At 42.8% G+C, this 17,041-nt stretch overlaps 2 protein-coding genes across 4 annotated transcripts in view; both read left to right on the top strand.

Annotated features, from left to right (window-relative positions):
- Positions 1-1,274: 1,274 nt before the first annotated feature.
- On the top strand, positions 1,275-17,008 carry LOC102456470 (toll-like receptor 8). 3 transcript variants are annotated; one of them, XM_014573452.3, is made up of 2 exons: positions 1,275-1,413; positions 10,261-17,008. In XM_014573452.3, exon 2 carries the CDS (start codon positions 10,267-10,269, stop codon positions 13,342-13,344), a length of 3,078 nt encoding a protein of 1,025 aa, XP_014428938.2. In that variant the 5' UTR covers positions 1,275-1,413; positions 10,261-10,266; the 3' UTR covers positions 13,345-17,008. The 3 variants fall into 3 exon arrangements, with proteins under 3 accessions (XP_014428938.2, XP_075770970.1, XP_075770962.1); XM_075914855.1 differs by having other exon boundaries at positions 1,354-1,488; XM_075914847.1 differs by having other exon boundaries at positions 1,355-1,492.
- TLR8 (toll like receptor 8) overlaps positions 1,276-17,041 on the top strand; it is a 30,478-nt gene continuing 14,712 nt past the window's right edge. Inside the window, exon 1 of the mRNA XM_075914807.1 lies at positions 1,276-1,413. The gene's annotated coding sequence lies outside the window, so the exon portion shown is untranslated. The remainder of the gene's footprint in view (positions 1,414-17,041) is intronic.

The following is a 17,041-nucleotide window of genomic DNA, read 5'->3' as shown; positions in this document are numbered from 1 at the left end:
CCAGAGTGCCCAGGAGCCGCTCTGGCTCCATGTTGCAGAGTGATGTGGTGTCCTGAGTGAGGGCAACCAGAGCATGCAGAGACAAAATGCTTTGCCGTCCCTCAGTGAGATAGACAAGCAAGTAGGGATCCCTTTAAGCACAAACCTCAGATAGCCTCAGGCAGAAGCCCCACACAGTAAGTCCTGACCTGGTGCCCTGCCGGAACTGGTTCCGACCAGCCTTAAATGCGATTCAGAGTCCACAGAGTGTAGATGCACTATTTCAAAATAGCAAAATGCTATTTCGAAATGCATTTTGTGTGTAGACGCGTTATTTCAAAATAAGATATTTCGAAATAACACTGTAGTATAGACATACCCAAAGTGCCAATATGTTTTTTCAAACTTTATGTCTAAAATTAGATTTCCTTCAGTCTTTTTTTGCCTTTTCAGTTTTTATAAGTTTTAAGGAATATCTTGGTTTTCCTGTAATTGTAAACACTAATAGCTAATGAGTTTATTGAAATAAAAGGACTGACATAGGGCTGGAAGGGGCTTAATTTGAGCATCTGCACCTAAACTAGTATAGTTAAGGTGTATTTGGGTGAGATAATTCAGGTGTCATTCCACTGAAGACAAGGGTGTCATGTTGGTATAAAAATGGTTTAAATAAGGGTACGTCTATGCTTGCTCCCTAGTTCGAGCTAGGGATGCAAATGAAGCCAACCAAAATTGCTAATGAAAGGGGAATTTAAATATCCCGCACTTCATTAGCAAAATCTTGCCTGCACGTTATTGCGCTCAACAGCTGATTCGAACCAGGAAGTGAGCTCTGGGACGCATTAGTTCGAATCAAACCCCTTGGTTCGAAGTAACGTTACCCCTCAATTTGACATGCTCTACAATAAATTAATTTCTACAGAAATGTAAATGTAGTTCCTTACAAAGTTATCTTTTTCTTCCTCTTTTTACTCAAGACTGCACTAACATTGTTCATACTTTTGATATAGAGAATGCCATTAACACTTCAGTTTTGACTTTTACTTTCCAATTCTCATTGCCTCTAATATTAAACTGTAAAATACCTTGTTCCTATTTCGTAGTTCTTGATTCCATTAAAAACATGAGACTTCCCTTTTCTCTCTCCTTCACTTCCCAATTCTGGAGGCTTCGTATTCTTGCTCTTCATGCAAACTTGTAAGAAGTGGGTCTCTGTGAACTCTGAAACTGTTCTGTTATTTATAGAAAAAAAGGCAGTATGCACTCTCTGCTCAATTAATCTGTACTTCCAACCTTGGATGGAGATGGAGAATTTTACATTTAATTTCTTGGAAGCAGTGAGTTTTGATATTCTGCAGGAAGGGCTTTTTTGAAGGCAGACTCGATGTTATCTTCAACGATGTGAAGTCACACTTCTGCAATTGATTTCCTTGAGTATGTATGCTTTTTACTGCAAGAACATATTATTATCAATGTATCTCTTCCCATTAGTGAGAATTCTTCGTATCTGTAAGTAAGTAGTACAGTTAAAAGACTATTTTATTTGAACAAGTTGAGTACTTTCCATTTTTGTCGTGTGTGTGTGTGTGTGTGTGTGTGTGTATGTGTGTGTGTGTTAGTAACTAGCTTATTTTTAAGGTTTTTAGAAAAAACTACTGTATGCATTATATTGAACTTAACATGTGGTTCTAATTTTTATCAATGCTAATCATTTTTGCAGCTTTATAATCTTTCATTCTTTATTGAACGGACATTGTCAAGGCTGCCAGCTCCAACATTTGATTTTCTATTCCATCATGCTACAATTTCCATCCATTTTTCTTTAAGCTGCAACACAAAGAGAGGGCAGAAATGTTGCTGATTGTAGGTGACTGGAACAGAGCACACAAGGAAAGCTAAGGAACAGTGCTCTAATCTAATTCAGAGCTCACTGAGGTCAGTGGGAAACTCTCTAATGACCTCAATAGATTTTGAATCAGACGTTAAGAGCTAGCTTTATAAAGTAGACAGACACCTAATGGGTTCTTCAAAAGCACTCAGACTCTGAACTGGAAGATGGTCACCTTGATGCTTTTGAACATTGCAGAAGGTAATCTATATCTTTAGGTGCCTACATACTGTTAACAATCAGGTCTTAACTCTTTTGCCTCAGAGTCCCTGGTTGGTGGTTGCTGAATTGCTTAAACAAGGAGTTAGGTGAAATATTACTTCAATTTTAACTCTTGCAGGTAGATTGGGAAAACATTACTGGGCAAATATTTTGTGATTCAGTTATTGTTTACAACTCCTTAGTTAAAATGAGTGTTCAATTTAATAGGTGCTTTAAAATTTTATCCTATGAAATTCTCAATAAAACAGCAACACAGAAATGATAGAAAGTAAACTTTCAGAACTATTTGTATTTATGGTGAGGATTTGATGAAAACTGGTTGGATACAGAAAAACTAAGAGCTCCAAAATGACCCCCCTGTTCTTTTAAGTTTTTCATCTAATTGATTCACCTTTTGTTTTCTGAATACTCTTTGCAAGACAACAAAAGCACTCAGGGATCTGTTTTATTTTACTCTGGCTTCTGATTTAGTGATTAATACAATAGCAGTTGAGCATAAGGGGGTTTCTTCGGTGTCATGATTTGTAATTTCCTACAAAACAGAAAAGAAATGTGCTAATCTGCTCTTGCTGTGACTAAATTAGCAATGCCAGAAACTGATACACACGCACATATGCACTTCCTCCCCACCCCTGCACAAATATTCTTTTAGTCTACATCAGGGTGGCCAACCTGAGCCTGAGGAAGAACCAGAATTTACCAATATACATTTCCAAAGAGCCACAGTAATACATCAGGAGCCTCCCATCAGCTCCCCTCTCCCTACCCCCAGCACCTCCCACCTGCTGTCAGCCCTACTGATCAGTGCTTGCCCTTCTTTCCTAGCACCTCCTGCCCACTGCATTCAATTGTTTTGTGGCATGCAGGAGGCTCTGAGGACAAGGGAAGAAACGAGTCTGTGGGAAGGGGTCACGTGGGGATAGGACCTCAGGCAGAGCTGAAGGTTGAGCTGTGAACACCTCCCAGTACACTAGAAAGTTGGTGCCTGTAATTCCAGGCCCAGAGTTGGCACCTATGCAAGGAGCTGCATCTTAAGCCACATACAGGCCACCCCTAGTCTAGATGAGCACTCCTTGAATTACGAAAGAGACAACGAGTCCAATCTCTTCTCTATTTATTGTAGTTTATATTCCCATGCAGCTCACCAACCTTATTACTGATCAATGCTCCAAGGCAATCTGGTCTGAGTTGTCTTCTGATTTTACAAATATATAAAAGGGAGGAAACGCACAGTCTTCACATAGTGGTAGCTACAGTTGCATCAGGACACTTCTGACCAACTGAAAATATGAAAAGTTAGGGGGAAAATCTCCTACCTTCCTTGGCACTTTTGTGTTGCCCATGGCACTGTTGATAAGACACTACCCCTCTCCATAGCTTTTCACCTCTATCTCCAGCGGCCAGATACCAAAAAGCAAAGCATACACCAGCCTACCAAACTCACTCTCAAAATGTTAACAGTAACCTCAGTGTTGTTATAGCAGAATAATTTCCTAAATGTATGAATGTTTAAGTTGATTTGTTGACACAGGGGCATCCAAGCACCATGAAGAGTTTGTACTAGAGAGCTACTTTGGTGAAGCTGAGCTGCAGACCAGGGGGGGGGGGGGAGCAGAGCGGAGCACGCGGCCAGCTGACAGCCCAGACGCGTCTGGGCTGTCAGCTGGCCGCGCGTTCCGCCGCTCTGCTGTGCTCCGCTCTGCTCCCCCTCCCCCTGATCTGCAGGGGGGGGGAGCAGAGCGGAGCACGCGGCCAGCTGACAGCCCAGATGCGTCTGGGCTGTCAGCTGGCTGCGCGTTCTGCCGCTCTGCTCTGCTCCGCTCTGCTCCCCCTCCCCCTGGTCTGCAAACCATGGGGGGGGGGGGAAGCAGAGCGGAGCACGCGGCCAGCTGACAGCCCAGGCGCGTCTGGGCTGTCAGCTGGCCGCGCGTTCCGCCGCTCTGCTAAACTCTGCTCCCCCTCCCCCGGTCTGCAGACCTGGGGGACGGGGAGCAAAGCAGAGCAAAGCCACAGAGCCCGAGGGCAGCAGGATAGCCACGGCGCGTCTGGGCTGTCCCGCTGCCCCCGTGCTCCGCGGCTTTGCTCCGGACGCCTGTGGTACAGCAGCTGGGGTGCTGCCAGTTGGTCCCGTAGCGCCGCTCTGGGTGCCACTGGACCAACCCAGCAGCACCCCAGCTGCTCTGCCCCAGGTGTCCCCTAGTCAGCCGCTGCTGAAAATGACCAGTGGCTGACTACAGGAAGCCCCTGCCCCGGGCTTCCTGGAATCAGCCGCTGATCAGTTTCAGCAGCAGCTGACTTGGGGATGCCTGGGCTTCTTAAGTTGAATCTGTATGTAAGTCAGAACTGGCGTCCAGATTCAGCCACTGTTGAAACTGATCAGTTTCAGCAGCGGCTGAATCTGGACGCCAGTTCCGACTTACATACAGATTCAACTTAAGAACAAACCTACAGTCCCTATCTTGTACGTAACCCGGGGACTGCCTGTATACCGCTTCCTCTTATCGTAACTTAGGCTACGTCTAGACTGAAGCCTTCTTTCAGAAGAAGCTTTTTTCAGAAGAGATCTTCTGGAAAAACGTCTTCCGAAATTGAACATCCACACTGCAAAAGTGCATCGAAAAAGCAATTTGCTTTTTTGAAAGAGAGTGTCTAGACTGCATGGATGTTCTCTCGCATGTAAGCTGTGATTGCTATGGACAGAATGGCCACCAGGGCACTTGTGCTTTTTCCTCTTCCCTATTCTTCCAAAAGAACTCCCTCTTCCCCATCTACACACACCTTTTTGCGAAAGAGCTCTTTCAGAAAAAGGCTTCTTCCTCGTAGAATGAGGATTACCAATGCTGAAAAAACTTCTCCGTTCTTTCAATTTTCTTGCAGAAGAATGTAATTGCAGTGTGGACATTCCTCAAGTTTTGTCAGAAAAATGTCCGTTTTTCCAACAAAACTCTGTAGTGTAGACATACCCTTAAAGCAAGGACGTGCATCTTAAAGTTTGGTTGTGCCAGGAAAATGGGACGTGTCCTGAATGGGATGGCTTCTCATAAAACCATAAGAAAAGAGACAAAATCACCAGGCAGGTGAAAGGTGCTGGGTTGTGGTGTGCTGTCCAGGACTTGAACCTCGCACCCGCTAGGTGCCTTTTAGGGAGGGAAGGGGGAACTGGAGTTCCTGACCCACCAATTCATACAGAAACTTTGTTGACTCTTCCCCTTTGTCAGTGAGCAAGTGAAAAGACTAACCTGGACCTGCTCCTACCAGGGAATATGCATCCCTCGCTTGGTTGTTCTCACTGGAGCTGCGGAGGCCACGGAGAGGCACTTCTTACCTCAAGCTGCTGTGGTGAGAGAGTGCTGGTGTAGGCCTCTTTCCATGGGGAGCCCTGCTTACTGAGCCCTCATCTCCAGCCCCACCCCAGGATGATTTAAAAGAAGCGTGTACATTTTCTTTTGTTTTCTAAGAAACTACAATGAATTAAATTAAGTACCCAAGGAAAGCCGGATAAATCTTCTAGTGCAGTGGACACCAACCAGTAGATCAGGATCTACTAGTAGATCTTGGAGCCTCTGACAGGTGATCCTGACAGGTTTGCAGGGGAAGCCATCAAGTGCTGGCACTTCAGTTGCTCCTCCACCCACTATCATGCTGCCCCTGCCCTCTGCCTTAGAGCTGCCTCCCCTGGGAGCCTCCTGCTTGCTGTGCAGAGTGTGGGAGGGAGAAACGGGGTGCTGATGTCAGGGTGTCCATCCTCCCCCCATTCCTGTAGCCCATCTCCACTCAGGGAGAGGGGAATGGAGGCAGCTTGGCAATGCAAATCTCTGTCACTCTCACACAGTATGGCTGCGTCTAGACTGGCATGATTTTGTGGAAATACTTTTAACGGAAAAGTTTTTCCGTTAAAAGTATTTCTGCAAAATAGCGTCTAGATTGGCACGGATGCTTTTGCGCAAAATGTGCTTTTGCGCAAAAGCATCCGTGCCCAGTATAGATGCGCTTTTGCGCAAGAAAGCTCCGATGGCCATTTTAGCCATCGGGCTTCCTTGCACAAAAAATTAAGGTGCCTGTCTACACTGGCCCTCTTGAGCAAGTATTCTTGCACAAGAGGGCTTATCCCTGAGCGGGAGCATCAAAGTATTTGTGCAAGAAGCACTGAATTCTTACATTAGAACATCAGTGCTCTTGCACAAATTCAAGCCACCAATGTAGACAGCTGGCAAGTTTTTGTGCAAAAGCAGCTGCTTTTGCGCAAAATCTTGCCACTCTAGACGCACCCAGTGTGTGTGTGTTTGTGAGAATGACAGAGACACTGTCCTTCACTCTCATCTCTTGACCCAACACATATGTGTTGTTGTTACCTCTTTTACTGCTTGCAAAGTGAGTTATTTTTGGTTTTTGACAGGTTTGTGCATTTTAGAATTTTCATTTCTCTCTTATGCTTAAATTTAATTCTTTGAGTAGCGAGTTCTAAAATGCTTTACCTGTCGTAGCTGGAGTCATTATTCCAACAGTAATTACTGCTCTTGGAAGTGGCTGGCATGTCCCTGCATCCCGTGAGAAAGGCAGAGCAGGGAGTCTCTACATGCTGTCCTTGCCTGCAGACACCCTCCTGCAGCTCCCACTGATCAATAACAGGAAACCAGTTATTGGCCAGTAGAAGCTGTGTGTTCAGTGCCTGTAGGTGAAGGGCAGCACATGGCTCCACAGAACCACTGCTGTACATGCCAGCTGCTTTCAGGAGTGGTACAGGGCCAGGGCAGGAGTAAGCCTGCTTTAACCCCACTGCTTCACCTCCCGGAAGCTGTCTCAGTTAAACAGTGCCCAGCCAGAGCCTGCTTCCTGAACCCCTGTCCCAGCCCTGAATCTACTCCTGCACCAAACCTTCTGCCCCAGACATGAATCCACCTGCACCCAAACTCCTTTGTAGGGTTTGCACCCTGAACCCCCGGCTGGACCCTAATCCCCCACCCTGGGCTAAGCCCAGAGCCCTCCCACACTCTGAACCCTTTGGCCCAAGACCAGAGCCTGCATCTCTACCCCAGCCTAGGGAAAGTGAGTGAGGTTTGGGGAAAGAGGAGGGGTGGAGTGAGTTGGGTGAGGCCTCAGAGAAGGGGTGGAGAGGGGACAGTGCCTCAAAGAAGGGGCAGGAAGAAAGTGGGACAATGGTATCTGGGTTTGAGGTGGTTCTTAAATTGCACTTAAATCGAAAAAGTGATCTTGTGGTTAAAAAGGTTGGAGACCACTGCTCTAGTATACCATGCCCATCTGTGTAACAAGTTCTAAATAAGGGTCACCAAGCATACCGCAGTGGTGGCTCCAGACCTGTGGGGTTGTCTGGACTCAGCTCCCTGCTCTAGGCATTGTGGCCTGCAGGGTTGCCATGCTGCTAAGGTTTGGCCCAGGCAGCCCCCTGTGATCATGATGGAAGGGTGTCCAGGTCAGACCAGAGCAGCACTGCGGCCCTGTGACTCAGGTCACAACACTCAGAGTGGGAAGCCAAACCCAGCCATCCCCACAGGACCACAGCCATGAAGACCCGCTTCTCAACGCCACGCCAGGACCTCCAAACAAAATCTTTGGCACAGTCCAATGACCCAATGTTGGGTAGAGACTCATGGGTTGGGAAATCGTGGTTTAGAGCAGCGCTGCTATAGATTACATTGAAGGCAAATTGGTCCCTAGCAGTGTTCCCGCTAAGCTGTGCAGCAGCACAGCTTTACAGGGAATTAATCAGCCCCGCCCAGTCAGAGGCTCAAGGCTTGGTGCACAGAGCTGACTGACTGGGGGCGGGAGGGCTGATTAATCACTGTGAGGATGTGCTGCTGCACATCTCAGAAGGAACACTGGTCCCTAGCCGCTTCCGGTATTGGGGAGTTGCAGATATACCTACCACCCCCAATTTGTAGTCTCTGGATATCAGGTGTAGCAGGGGACTGTGGTAATTTAATTTCCAAATATTGTAATGTGTATAATAGCCGTTGGTTCAGCTTCCGATGTAAATCTATCACTGCTTCTGAAGTATGAAACAATACCTGAGATGCTTTCCTATTAACATATAGGGTTCTTGATATGGACAATGTTTATCACTACACACCAAAATCATCCAAAATAACATTCATCTCCCTCTGGACAGTTTTTAACTATGTATGGCAAAAGTTTATAAAATAAACATCTTGAATCCATGATGTACAGATCATGATATTTATGAAATACTGGGCCATGTTTTAATTATGCTATTAAAGTATATTTGTGCACTAATTAACATATGGTGAAATGGATCATACATGCTCCACTAGCTGCCACAATTGTTGTTAATGAGTCATTCCTCTAAAAACATAAAAACGGCCATACTGGGTCAGACCAAAGATCCATCTAGCCTAGTATCCTGTCTCCCAACAATTGCCAATTCCATGTGCTTCTGAGGGAATGACTAGAACAGGTAACCATCAAGTGATCCATCCTCCATTCCCATATTTTGCCAAACAGAGACTAAGGACACTGTCCTGCTCAACAGCCATTGATGCACTTATGTCGTTCTTTTTTAAACCCTGCTGTAGTCTTGGCCTTTACAACACCCTATTGTAAGGGGTTCAACAAGTTGACTGTGCGCTGTCTGAAGAAAGACTTCCTTTTGTTTGTTTTAAACATGCTGCCTATTAATTTCATTTGAAGACATTCTAGTTCTTGTGTTACAAGAAAGAGTAAATAACACTTCTATATTTACTTTCTCCATAGTACTCATGAATTTATAGACCTCTATCATGTTTCTTTAGTTGTTTCTTTTATAAGATGGAAAGTCCCACTCATTAATCTGTCCTCATTTGGATGCATCCCATACTCCTAGTAATTTTTTTGTCATTTTTGGAACCTTCTCCAGGTCCAATATAACTTTTTTGAAGGTAGGGTGACCATGGAATTGTGTAGAGGCAACATATTTTCTGTCTTATTATCTGTCCTTTTTTGATGATTCCCGACATTCTGTTTGCTTTTTTTGACTGCTGCTGCACTTTGAGTGGATGTTTTCAGAGAACTATCCACAATGTCTCCGCAATCTCTTTCTTGCGTACTAACAGCTAATTTAGACCCCATCATTATATATGTATAATTATTTTTTCCATTGTGCATTATTTTGCATTTATCAACATTGAATTTCATATGCCATTTTGTTGCTCAGTCACCAGTTTGGGAGGTCCTTTTGTAATTCTTCCCAGTCAGCTTTGGATTTAACTATCTTGAACAGTTTTCTATTATCTGCAAATTTTGTCACTTCACTATTTACTTCTTATCCCATGAAAGCTTATTTTGCTTAAGAGCCTTTGGTGAAGGACTTTGTCAAAGGCTTTCTGGAAATCTAAGTACATTGCATCCACTGGATTACCTTTGTCTATGTGCTTATTGACACTCTCAAAGAATTCTGGTAGATTGGTGAGGCGTTAATTCCCTTTAAAGAAACCATGTTGTTCCCCAACAAATCATGTTCATCTATGTGTCTGGCCATTCTGTTCTTTACTGTAATTTCAACTGGTTTGCCTGGTATTGAAGTTAGACTTACCAGCATGTAATTGCCAGGATGGCCTTTGGAGCTTTTTTTTAAAATTGGTATCACATTAGCTATCTTCCAATCATTTGGTAGAGAAGCTGATTTAAACTATAGGTTATATTTTTTATACCATAGTTAGTGGTTCTACAATTTCACATTTGAGTTCCTTCAGCACTCTTCGGTGAATACTACCCGGTTCTGCTGGTTTATTACTGTTTAATTTATCAGTTTATTCCAAGAATACCTCAGTTTAGGACAATTCCCCAGATTTGTCATCTAAAAGAATGGTTCCAGTTTGGGAATCTCCCTCACATTCTCAGCTGTGAATACTGTTGCAAAGAATTCATTTAGATTTTGCACAATGGTTTTATTGTCCATCAGTGTTCCTTTATTATCTTTATCATAGAGAGGCCCTACTGCTTGTTCAGTAGGCTTTCTGCTTTTGATATACATAAAAATAGCTAGCATTTTTTTAATCTTTAGCCAGCTGTTCTTCAAATCCTTATTTTGGGCTTCCTAATTATATATTTATACTTCATTTGCAAGAGTTTATACTTCCTATTTTCTTGTATAAGATTTAGCTTCCACTTTTTGAAGGATTCCTTTTTTGCCTCTTACTGTTTTTTTTCTTTTTTAGGAAGAAATGGCTGCCATCTCATACAAACTGCTTTGCTTACTCTTCATGATCCATGTGGAGTCTGGAATCTTCTATTATCCCTGGGTTTCTAAGAAAGTACCTTGCACAGTGAATGTAGAAAACAATGGTTCCTCCATAATCTTTGACTGCAGGCATCAAAATTTAAAGGCAGTGCCACTAGAAATAAATGACAATGCTACCTGTTTGATACTTTCACATAACCATATTAAAAATGTGTCTAATGTGATCTTTCAAAAATTCAGAAATCTTAGACAGTTATACCTTAACGATAATACAATAAATCAGTCATCAGCACAGCCTCTTGGCTTGTTTTCATACTTAACCAAATTAGAGAAATTAGGTCTCAGTAACAATCATCTGCAGGAAGTACCTAAAGGTCTTCCTTCTAGTATAACTTCTTTAGAGCTGAATGCCAACATGATAGTTTCTATTAAGAACACCACCTTCTCAAAACTCAAAAATCTGAAGGAACTGTTTATGGATCGGAACTGTTATTATAGCAATCCTTGTGGAAAAGCTTTTGAAATAGAGGATAAGGCTTTTGTAGGCCTCGCCAGTTTGACTGTGCTGTCACTTTCCTACAACAACCTGACCCGAGTGCCCCTCCATTTACCCTCATCACTTCGGGAACTTTATCTTGGCTTTAACAAGATAACAAGAATCTACCAGGGTGATTTTAATGGTCTGGCTAATTTGCACCTTCTTGACTTAAGCAGGAATTGTCCAAGATGTTATAATGCCCCTTTTCCATGTGAACCCTGCACTATAAACTCTTCCATTCAAATACACCACTTTGCTTTCCAAAATCTTAAGAAATTAAAGACTTTGGTTCTCACCAGCACCTCACTTACTAATGTACCAGCCATCTGGTTCCAGAACAAGCCACAGTTAATGGTGCTGCATTTGGCATTTAACTATTTACAAAAGGAAATAGCATCTGGCGAATTCTTACAGAATTTGACATCTTTAGAGGAGCTTGACTTATCTTTCAATTTTGAGCAAAAAATATACTTAAAATATCTAAACCTCTCAAAACATTTTTCTTCTCTAGTCTCTTTAAAACGATTGTATTTTAAAGGTTATGTTTTCCAAGATCTGTGTGAACAGCACTTAAAACCGCTATTTGCTCTAAAAAATCTAAATATCCTTGATCTTGGGATCAATTTTATTAAACAAATGGATCTCACTGTATTCCAGAATTTTAATAACCTCGCAGAAATCTACTTAACAGATAACAGACTGTCACCTTTTGTAGGGGACAATAATTGTCATTTAGAATGGGTTGGGAAAAAGGCATTCCCAACACACTGCCATCTAATGCTAGAACGAGATGACCAGCTGAACCCTTCAGTTATGCAAAATTACCAAAAAATAGACCATTTCTTGTATTATATTCTTAAACCCCAGTGTACTTCATATGGCAAAGCACTGGATATGAGCTCAAACAGCCTCGTCTTCATTAACCCAAATCAGTTTAAAAGTTTTAAGGATATAGCATGCTTGAATTTGTCTTCAAATGGTATTAGCCAGGCTTTCAATGGCACTGAATTCAACCTAACCAAACTCAAATATTTAGACCTATCTAATAATAAATTGGATTTGGCATATGGTTTTGCATTTAGTGAAATGAAACTTCTTGAAGTGTTAGACCTGAGTCATAACAAGCATTATTTTCACCTGGCTGGAGTTACACTTAGACTGATGTTTATTGAAAACCTTCCTCAGCTAAAGGTTTTAAACTTAAGTTGGAATGCTATTTCCACACTGACAGACAGACAGCTAAGAAGCAATTCTCTTAAAGAATTAGTATTCAAAGGAAACCGCCTTGATATTTTATGGGGTGACAAGGATAGAAGGTACATACTATTTTTTAAGCATCTTAGTAACCTAAGATACCTTGATCTTTCCCACAATAGACTTTCAGAAATTCCTATTCGTGCATTCCGGAGCTTGCCACCAAACCTAACACAGCTATTCCTAAACAACAACAGACTGCAAAAGTTTATATTTGCAAACCTCATCAGACTCAAATATTTGGAGTTTCTTGACCTGAGTCAAAATAATTTCAGAACTGTTGATATTTCACTCCAACAGTCCCTCCAGACTCTGCTTTTGAGAGGTAGCAAGATTTCCGAAATTGCCGTGGACTTGTCAGATACAAATGGCAGCCTTCTGTTCCTTGATTTGAGCCATAACAAGCTAAGTTACATGAACCAGTCAACACTGCTTCATTTACAAGGTTTAAAATATTTAAAATTAAAAGGCAACCCTTTCGACTGTACTTGCCAAAATAGTGACTTCATAAAATGGGTACAAACAAGTAATATTTATATACCACAACTAGCAACAAAAGTGAACTGTGCAATCCCTGAAGACCAGAGAAAAAAGAGCATAGTCTTTATTGACCTGCATGCTTGTACTTCAGAGGAAGTTGCTGCAATATTATTTTATATTTCATTCTTTGTTGTTATTCACATTATGATGATAGCTGTTACGAAACATTTATTTTACTGGGATGCCTGGTACATTTACTATATTTGTGCAGCAAAATTCAAAGGCTATAAGTCTCTAACCACAGACAAAGCTCTCTACAATGCTTACATAGCGTACGATACTCAGGATGCAGCAGTAACTGACTGGGTAATAAATGAGCTACGGTTTCATCTAGAGGAAAATGGCAACAAGCACGTTCTGCTTTGCTTGGAGGAAAGAGACTGGGAGCCGGGAAGGGCTGTCATTGACAACCTCGCACAGAGCATCCATCACAGCAGGAAGACAGTATTTGTTCTAACTGAACGATATGTGAAAAATGGGAACTTCAAAACTGCTTTTTATATAGCTCTGCAGAGACTAATGGATGAGAATATGGATGTGATTGTCTTTATTCTACTGGAGCCGGTGTTACAGCATTCCCGGTATCTGAGGCTAAGGAGAAGGATCTGCAAGAGCTCTGTTCTTGACTGGCCTAAGAATCCACGTGCTGAAGGCCTGTTCTGGCAAAATCTAAAAAGTGTGGTACTAACTGGTAACAGCATGCGAGAGGATGGGGTGTACAGTATATAAAAAGGGGTTAGCACGTCGTTTTCCTGGCTGATTGAATGGGATTATTTTATGGGAAGCACTGCTCATCTCATGCAACTGTGACAGAGCTTTATGTCCTGAGCACTCTGCCATGTATATTTAAGCATGGTAGCTAATAATGCATAATATGACACTATCCAGTGAAATGAATAACCTCAGTGCTCACCAGAATTTTCTGCTTTCAATAATATTTACTGTTCACGTATAGGAAATTTATTCTTTAACATGGTGTGATCCTGGGCAACTAACTTTACCTCTGTGTACCTCTCTTTGCACTTCTGTGTGAAGGATTCATGCTCATGAAGTGCTACACGAGCCTCTGATCAAAGCCACTAGGAGCCTGATCTTGCCAACGGGAGTTTCCTCATAGCTTTTAATAGGCTCAAGATTGGGCCTTGTGTCCATTCAAAGTATTAGTATAACTGATAAAGTAATGTTGAGAATCATTTCAAATTATTCTCCTCTCTCTGTACTGGAAGCATGTGATTATTGTGAGGATTTAATCAGTTTTGTTCCTCTGATAGGGGGCCCTGTATTGCTTTAATTTCATAACTAGTTCTCAAAGTTCATAAAAACATAAGAATGGCCATACTGGGTCAGACCAAAGGTCCATCTAGCCCAGTATCCTGTCTGCCGACAGTGGCCAACGCCAGGTGCCCCAGAGGGAGTGAACAGAACAGATAATCATCACATGTTCCCTCTCCTGTCATCCATTTCCAGACAAACTGAGGCTAGGGACACCATTTCTACCCATCCTGGCTAATAGCCATTGATGGACCTACCCTCCATGAATCTATCTAGCTCTTTTTTTAACCCTGTTAGGGTATGTCTACACAGCAACGATATTTCAGGATACCAGACGTGCTATTTTGCCATCCCTGTAAACCTCATTCTATGAGGAGTAAGGGATGGCTCAAAATAGCACTTTATTTTGGAATGCGGTGCTGTGTAGACAGTGCCAAATGACAAAATAGCCTATTTTGAAATAGACAACTTACTTTACTTAAGAGTCTTTGATAAGGAACCTTGTCAAAAGCTTTCTGGAAATCTAAGTACACGATATTCACTGGATCCCCCTTGTCCACATGTTTGTTAACCCCTTCAAAGAACTCTAGCAGATCAGTAAGGCATGATTTCCCTTTACAGAAACCATGTTGACTTTCCCCCAACAGATTATGTTCATTTATGTGTCTGACAATTTTATTCTTTACTATAGTTTTAACTAATTTGCCCGGTACTGACATTAGGCTTATCGGTCTGTTATTGCCACGATCACCTCTAGAGCCCTTTTAAAATATTGGTGTCACATTAGCTATCTTCCAATTGTTAGATACGGAAGCTGATTTAAAGGAGAGGTTACAAACCACTGCTAATAGTGCCGCAATTTCATCTCTGGCTTTATCTTGGAGCTACTCCTTACATGAGACTCCCATGCTAGTCAGTGGGCCAAGTCGCAGCCAGTGTTCTTTGTAAGCTGAGCACTTGGGTGACCATCCATGAGAGATCCAAACATTTCCCAGCTGATCAGCAAAGCCCCACAGCTGGCAGCATGTGTTTCTACTGGGTGGCCACAACTGGCAGCATGTGTTTGTACCCATATGTCTGGGTGCACATAACAAAATTTATTCCACAGAGTGGGTAGAAAAATTAAAGGGAACACTGGTCCCAGCCCAAGTGAAGCTGGAGATTTGGCTCATCCTGGCCTGAATCCCCAAGAGACACAATGTTGGCACTGCCATTTCTGTGTCACCTAGAGTTTTTCCCTTTCACTGCTGCAGGTCCTGGCCAAAGTGCAGGTTGGATGCATCTGAGAGTTAGGGCAATGGGTGCCAAATGCTATTCAGTTTCAGATCCCTGCATTGTATTTATCATATTATCTTCTCTAGTTAACACAGGGCCCAGTCATGCTCCAGGTGAATAGAAAACTCCTTTTAAGTTCTACGAGACTGATCAATTTGGTGTTTTATACAATAAGGTGGCTCCAGCACAAGGTGAAACTATGGTTATGGAGGCAAGTATAGGAGCACTGAGCAGCAGAGAAAGGGCTTATGCTGCCTCAACAGGTGCACAAGGAGCCTACAAAACTTCAGACTATTCTGAAGAACTCATGGTCAAGCTTTTGTTGCAACTATGCCAGTGGTTGTAAATGGAGGCATTGCTTTTTTCACGATCACCGCAGGGGAATGGAAGCGTTTTGTGGGCTGCTGTTGGTCTGACTTGCAGCATTAGGTCTCAAGCCTCTTTCCACGACTCTTCATCAGTGACATATCAGTTGTGAACCCTGGAGACCTGGGAAGATGATGTGATGGGGCGGGGTAGAAAGCGTGTGGATCTGACATCTCAGTCAAAATTATCATGCCTGTTGATGTTGTGGCTGCATGTAAATGTTGGAATAGAATCAGAGAAAGGAGGATGGGGACAGAATTCAAAATGATCTGGACAAATTGGAGAAATGGTCTGAGATGAACAGGATGAAGTTTAATAAGGACAAATGCAAAGTGCTCCACTTAGAAAGGAAGAATCAGTTTCATACATACAGAATGGGAAGCGACCGCCTAGGAAGGAGTACGGCAGAAAGGGATCTAAGGGTTATAGTGGACCACAAGCTAAATATGAGTCAACAGTGTGACACACTTGCCAAAAAAGCAAATGTGATGGGCCTTAACAAAGATGCTAACTACCTTACCCATTACAAAGATAGCTTCCCCAATTATCACCCCTAATATCATTAGCTCATAGACACTAACCTCCCCTCCTCACCAACCCTCTGTTCTAAAATCTGATTTGTCAATTTTATACGTGTTCACTTTTTTTTTTATTGTATCCCTTTGGTATATATGGTCATGCCAATTTTCTTCCACAATTTGATCTGAGGAAGTGGGTCTGGCCCACAAAAGCTCATCACCTAATAAACCATCTAGTTAGTCTCTAAAGTGCTGCATAGTCCTGTCTTTTGTTTCAGCATGATTCTAGGAAGCATTAACAGGTGTGTTGTAAGCAAGACACGAGAAGTCATTCTTCTGCTCTACTCTGTGCTGATTAGGCCTCAGTTGGAGTATTGTGTCCAGTTCTGGGCACCATATTTCAAAAAAGATGTGGAGAAATTGCAGAAGGGCCAGAGAGCAACAAGAATGATTAAAGGTCTAGAGAACATGACCTATGAAGGAAGACTGAAAGAATTGGGCTTGTTTAGTTTGGAAAAGAAAAGAGTGAGAAGGGATATGATAGTGGTTTTCAGGTGTCTAAAAGGGTGTCACAAGGAGGAGGGAGGAAACTTGCTCTTCCTGGCCTCTGAGGATTGAACAAGAAGCAATGGGCTTAAACTGCAGCAAGGGAGGTTTAGTTTGGACATTAGGAAAAAGTTCCTAACTGTCAGGATGGTTAAACACTGGAATAAGTTGCCTAGGGAGGTTGTGGAATCTCCATCTCTGGAGCTATTTAAGAGTAGGTTAGATAAATGTCTATCAGGGATGGTCTAGACAGTACAGTAAAACTCCAGTGGTCTGGCATCTGATGGTCCGATACTTCTGATGGTCCGGCACCATCAGGAACCCGGAAGTGCTCTGGGCAGCCGGACCATTGGAGCTGCTCTGCCCCCAGGTTCCCCGATTTAGCCGCTGCTAAAACTGACCAGCGGCTGAATCAGGAAGCCTTGGGCAGAGCAGCTGGGGCGCTGCCG

This window comes from Pelodiscus sinensis, chromosome 1 (genome assembly GCF_049634645.1).
Source record: "Pelodiscus sinensis isolate JC-2024 chromosome 1, ASM4963464v1, whole genome shotgun sequence".
Taxonomy (NCBI): Eukaryota; Metazoa; Chordata; order Testudines; family Trionychidae; genus Pelodiscus; species Pelodiscus sinensis.
The sequence above is the reverse complement of the archived record's forward strand: the minus strand, read 5'-3'. Positions and strand labels throughout refer to the sequence as shown.

What these genes read in the sequence shown, in the direction of transcription:
- LOC102456470 (XM_014573452.3), top strand. Translation starts at nt 10,267, where the DNA reads ATGGCTGCCATCTCATACAAACTGCTTTGCTTACTCTTCATGATCCAT.